This window comes from Tupaia chinensis, unplaced genomic scaffold (assembly GCF_000334495.1).
Source record: "Tupaia chinensis unplaced genomic scaffold, TupChi_1.0 Scaffold147351_1, whole genome shotgun sequence".
Classification (NCBI taxonomy): Eukaryota; Metazoa; Chordata; class Mammalia; order Scandentia; family Tupaiidae; genus Tupaia; species Tupaia belangeri.
In genome coordinates, this window is record NW_006207202.1 from 529,465 (window position 1) to 535,625 (window position 6,161).

Genomic DNA, 6,161 nt, shown 5'->3' on the forward strand with positions numbered 1-6,161 from the left:
CCCAGAGGCACGTGGCAGGCCAGAGCGGCCGGGGCGCGGGGCATCACGGGATGGCCTCACCTGGCCTCTCGGAGGACTCAGGGAGCCGGAGGCAGCCAACCAAGGGAAGCCCCGCCCCCGAGGCCCAGCCCCATCGCCGAGCGCCGGAGCGCGGAGTACCCGGATGACGGCGTGCTGGAGGGGGCCTTACGGAGCGGCTGGGGCGGGGGCGCCTGAACGTGTGGGGGAGGTGCGCCAACCCCCTCGCCCGCAGACCCCGGTCCCCGGCCCCTGTCCGAGCCCCTCCGTTGCTCCAGGAGCCCTCGGACTCTTGGAAGCGGAAGGGCTACAGAGAGGAAGGAGCTGCCACCGTGCACATCCCGGACTAGAACCGGGCTAGTCCCCTTACCTCCCCAGTTTCTCCAGATCCAGCCTCTACTCTCATCTGACCTCGGCTCCGGGGGGTGCCAGGACGCACATCTCTCCCCTTTAAACTTAACTGTTCCGACTTTGAAGGGCCCAACTGGTCATTGGGCCAGCGGTATTAGTACCCTTAGTGCCCCGCTGCGGTGTAGATTCTGAACTCAAGGTCAAAACAAGTTTTGCCAGTGAGAACTAAACGGTCTAGGAGGGCTGTCACCCCTGCAACCACCAGGCCACCCCATATTAGACAGGCTCCTCAAGGAGCAGCAGGAAGATCCGCTGCTTAGAGCACCCTCAGAGTGGAAGGGAGCCAACCTCATTTTACAGACGAGGAAGCTGAGGCTCAAAGGGGAATTGGTTTGCCTCTGATCTCCCCAGGGAGCTCAAGCAGAGCTAGGTGCAGAGCCATGTATGGGTTCTTTATATGGAGTGTATGTGTGTTTGGGGGGGTGTGCACGTGCACCCACATACTTGGCCACACACAGTGAACTTGGATGCCCCAAAACCTCTGGACCAGGCTGAACTGTGGATGCTAAGATGTTGCAGTTTACTAGTCAGGTTTCCCACAGCAGGGACTCTGCCTGGCTGAAGGCACTTAATTAGCAGCAGCAGGAACAGGATCCGGCCAGCCCCTGTCCTGGTGGTTAAGGTACAGGCATCTCACAGGGATTAGATGGTTCAAGTGTGGTTTAATTCCCAGACCCCGCTGCTTGACACACATGCAGGGCATGCCTAAAATCCCTACAGGAGGGACAAGATGGAGAAGGGACTGCACCTTGAAAACGAAATACTCTGTAGAAAGACTACACATGGCTGGGAACCAGCAGTTAGCGTAATGGCTATGTCGCTGGACTCCCACGTAGTCGACCATGGTTCGCGTCCCGGACCCGGTGGCTTGAAACTCACGCCGGGCGCGTGTGTGTGCGTGCCCAAGATCCCGGGAGGAGAATGGAGGAGAAGGGATTGCGGCGTGACCATCCCCCCTGGTGATTTCTCGCTTTCTGTCTCTATGTCTCTCTCTCTGTCTGTCTGGCGAGCGCATGCGCCCTATAGTGAAAAAAATAACCTCTCAAAAAAAAAAAAAAAAAAAAAGAAAAGAAAGACTACACATAGGTTTGTATAGTCTTTCTACAAAGTATTTCATTTTCATGGTTTGAGTTTGGACTTTTACAAACTTGGATAAGTTAATTAGAACTCTCAGTCTACTTCCCTAAAGTAAAATGAGGTAAAAACAAGCAAAAAACTGGCCCTTCCACATGCGGTGCCAAAGCCAATGACAAGTGTGTGAAGAGGTTTGTAAACTTTTCCACTGCAGCTGATGCTCATGCGAAAGGCAAAGTTATTCTGTGGGTCATGTTGCTCCTTGATGACGAGGTGGGCACTAATCCTGGCATAAAAGCAGCCCTGTGCCCAACATGGATTGATCTGTCTTCTGGCAGCCGAGTGCAGGCGTGAACCTTGGTCAGCCCCACGCTCGTCTCCATCCCCACACCACGTACTAGAGTTTGGACTTGGATCGAAGTCTGGGGCAGCTCCCTAATTACTAGGGCACTGAGAGCGTGATCGTGCCAGTCGGCCGTGAGTGCCTTCAGCAGCTCGTATCGGGACCCACTCTTACAGGTGCTGCTGCTACCTCTGCCGTGTTCAAACCCAAGTAGCTCCCACGGGATCGTCCATCCTCCAGAAGCTCAGTGCAAGGGCGTGAACTCAAGTTGCTGCAGAGCATCCCGACCATGGTGAGTCCTTGGGGGCCCAAGGCAGAGGAAGACCACCACAGTCTTTAGCAGTGGGGAACTCAGCCCTGGGCATGCTGGGAGTTGCTCACACTCTGACCAAGAGAAGGTCAGAGGTTAAGAGAGAAGGTCATTCTTTCTCAGGATCTGATCCCTGCTTCCTTCTATTTCCTAGAGGCCACTGGTTCCAGCCAGGCCTAGGACTGTTGCCTGAGTCCCTCCAGTGCCCCTCTGCTCCCAGTCTTGGTTATGCATTTATTTATTTTTTAAAAGAATTATTTATTTAATTTTATTTATTATTATTTTTTAATTTGACCAGAGAGAGAAAGAGGGAAAGTAAGAAAGGAAGCCTTCAGGTCCAGGACTCAACCGTGGTTGACCATGTGGGAGTCCAGCACCTTAACCACCACACCAGGCAGCCCATTGGTCATGCGTTTAGATTAGAACATTGTCGGCTGTCTGATCTGTGATAGACACTGTACGGAGTCACAGAGGGAGCCATGCAGAACGACCTGTGCTTGTTCCTGAGCCTGGAGCATGTGTAGGTTGATCCCAAAGATGGGATACACTGTGGAAGGCTGACCATGCCCCTGGGCTTTTGCCCCAGGCCGACTCTAAAGCTGTTCTGGACTGAAAAAGGCCTTGAACGAATCTGGCTTCAAATTTCAGCCTGCCACCAGCCAACTATTAATACGCATGATCCTTTACAGAAACCTTGACCTAGAGCAATTTTTTTTAAAAAGAATTCTCAGGGCCAGCAAGTGGTATAGTGGTCGGGGTGCTGGACATCCACAAGACCTGGTGACTTGCTTTTTCACTTTCTTTCTCTGGTCAAATGAAAAAGTAATAATAACAAGTAAAATTAAATAAATCATTCTTAAAAAAAATAATCTTTCCCCACATTCCATATATCTTCCTTGGGCAAAACCTCTGCTCACCTTTCACCTTTTTTTAGCCCTCAGGAAAATAGCACAATGTAGCCAAAAGAGCCAGGAGCACCTGAATACCTGCTGGCTGTGTGAACTTGGGCAAAGTCATTTCACTGTGCCTCACTTCCTAACCTGGATCATCTTTCCTAGATGGGGTTGTTGGAAAAGATTAAGTGAGACATCCCCAAGAGTGCTTAGAGTAGGCATGCAGGACTCCCACATGGCCGACTGTGGCTCCAGTCCCAGACCTGGCGGCTTGCTTTCTCACTCTCCCTGTCTCTCCGTCTCTCTTTGATAAGCACATGTGCCCTTTAGTAAATTAAAAAAAAAGAAAACAATCATAAGTAAAACTAAATAATTATTTAAAAAGAGAAAAAAAAAAAAGAGTGCTAGAATCAGGCTTAGCTCTTAGTCATAGCTGATCATTATTCTGCTCGCCCCTTCGTGACCTGGACTACTCTCCTCATGCTGAAGCTAATGGCTTGGACCTGGGCCTGGCCTGACCCAGGAAAGGCTGGCAGGGAGGCATCCAGGTGAGGCTGCACCAAGGAACAATGTGCCTGCAGGCTCAGGAAGGAGCGGCGGCAGGAAGTACACCTCGGCAGGACCCTGCCCAGCTGCAGGCCACCCTCCGGGCCACGAGGTGGCGCTGTGAACAGTGCTATCCAGGTTTATATTGGGCCCCAGTCTCTCCCCCTTCCGGACAAAGACAGGGAATGCATCCCAGCCTGCAGTCTTTCTGCAACTGGCTTCAGCTCCCCAGAACCTGTTTAAGAAAAGGGAGGCAGGAAGTACACCTCGGCAGGACCCTGCCCAGCTGCAGGCCACCCTCCGGGCCACGAGGTGGCGCTGTGAACAGTGCTATCCAGGTTTATATTGGGCCCCAGTCTCTCCCCCTTCCGGACAAAGACAGGGAATGCATCCCAGCCTGCAGTCTTTCTGCAACTGGCTTCAGCTCCCCAGAACCTGTTTAAGAAAAGGGACAAGCTCCCTTTTACTGAACTTTTACTACGTCACAGGTATATGATCAGGTTTGCAAACAGTTGGCAAAGATATATATTATGAAAAAATATATATATGTATATTTCAAGTTTTCTTCTTCCACCAAATAAGCTCATACTTTAACTCCATCTTTCAAGAAACTTTTTTTTTTTTTTTTGCTATAGGGCGCATGCTCTTGCCAGAAAGACAGAGACAGAGAGACAGAAAGCGAGAAATCACCCCCCAGGGGGCATGGCAAGGCCGCATTCCCTTCTCCTCCATTCTCCTCTCAGGATCTTGGGCACCCATGCACACGCGCCCAGCGTGAGTTTAAGCCACCAGGTCCGGGACTCGAACCGTGGTCGACTACATGGGAGTCCAGCGACATAGCCATTACACCATCTGCTGGTCTCATTCCATGAACTTTTAAAAAAATATTTATTTAATTTCATTTGTTATAATTATTTTTTAATTTGACCAGAAAGAAACAGAAAGGGAAAGGGAGAAAGCAAGTCACCAGGTCCGAGACTTGAACTATGGTTTGGCTATGTGGGAATCCAGCACTTTTAACCACCATGCCACTTCTGGCTTCATCTTCCACAAACTTTTGAAGTCCTCTCATGTACTTTATTTCACTAACTCCCCATTTTACAGATGAAGAATTGAAACTCAGAACGGTGATTTATCTTTATTGAGTTCTCACAGCTAATGAAAGGCAAAAGTGGGATTTTTAAATAATAATTATTTAATTTTATTTATTATTATTTTTTAATTTGCTATAGGGCATGCATGCTCACCAGGAATAGAGAGAGAGAGAAGATGAGAAAGCAAGCCACCAGGTCTGGGATGTGAGCTGTGGTTGGCCATGTAGGAGTCTAGTGCCTCAACCACCACACCACATGCTGGCCCCCAGAAGTGGGATTTGAACCCAAGTTCTCATGCTCCAGAGCGCAAGCTCTCACTCCAGCTCTGAGTCCGTGCACTTCTGTCTGTACCCTGTAACAATTCAGCTGAGCCTAGTCTGCCGAGACCTTTCTGCCTTTCTGTCTCTCTGTCTCTCTGACAAGTGCACATGCCCTATAGCAAAAATCTCTCTAAAAATAAATAAATAAAATAGTAATAAGTAAAATTCAATAAATAAAAGTAAAATTTGTATAGTCTTTTTAAAGACTTCATTTTAGTTGTTATTATTATCATTTTTTCAGTTTAACCAAAGAGATACACAGAGAGAGACACACACACACAGAGGGAAAGTGGGAAAAGAAGCCGCCAGGTCCAGGACTTGAACTGCAGTCAGCCATGTGGGAGTCCAGCGCCCCAACCACCACGCTACCTGCCAGCCCCACAAATAACTCTTTTAAAAAGGAAGAAGAGAACTCACAGAAAAGGCACCCAATAAAATGTCACCCAACTCAAAAAACTGCTGTGTCCCTGGCATTCCCAAGTGGGCATGAGAAAGGGGTCTTTGCCACAGCAGTTTTGCTGTGTAGAAAGTGGATGTCCCTGCTGACCACACCCTGAAACGTCTCCCCCTTCCTCTCCTGCAGACCTCCAAAAAGCTGGTGAACTCCGTGGCAGGCTGTGCCGATGATGCCCTTGCTGGCCTGGTGGCCTGTGACCCCAACCTGCAGCTCCTGCAGGGCCACCGCGTGGCCCTCCGTTCTGACCTGGACAGCCTCAAGGGCCGGGTGGCACTGCTGTCAGGGGGCGGTTCTGGCCATGAGCCTGCCCATGCTGGTGAGTGCTGTGAAGTTTGAGGGGACAGGACTCCCAAGAGATAGCCACCACAGGTGTGAGGTGCAGGACAGAGCCCAGCAGAGTCAGGAGCCAGGCCTCGTTTCCAGGCTCCTACTCCCTCAGGCTGTGATCCCGGTCTAATCCCGACCTTTCTGGATCTCACATTCTACATCTATGAAAGTATGGGTTTGAGCCAAATCAATTCTAGGCTCATTCAGCTCTGAGTAAGTGATCCATGAATCATCCTAGACTTCCAGGCCCAACTGATCCATCCCTTCCTCCAGGAAGCCCCTCGACTCCTCCAGCCTGGAGCAGAGTCCCTCCTCTGAACATACCTGCCGTAGGTCTGCCGGCGAGGAATGGCGCAGAGTTTCACGGT

General features: G+C 50.4%; 1 protein-coding gene across 1 annotated transcript in view; it reads left to right on the forward strand.

Moving 5' to 3' along the window:
- Window positions 1-1,928: 1,928 nt before the first annotated feature.
- The window catches only part of TKFC (triokinase and FMN cyclase), a 14,249-nt gene continuing 10,016 nt past the window's right edge, over window positions 1,929-6,161 (forward strand). Inside the window, exons 1-2 of the mRNA XM_006169633.3 lie at window positions 1,929-2,138; window positions 5,593-5,782. Coding sequence (XP_006169695.1) covers window positions 2,136-2,138; window positions 5,593-5,782 — 193 coding nt within the window. The 5' untranslated portion in view covers window positions 1,929-2,135. The remainder of the gene's footprint in view (window positions 2,139-5,592; window positions 5,783-6,161) is intronic.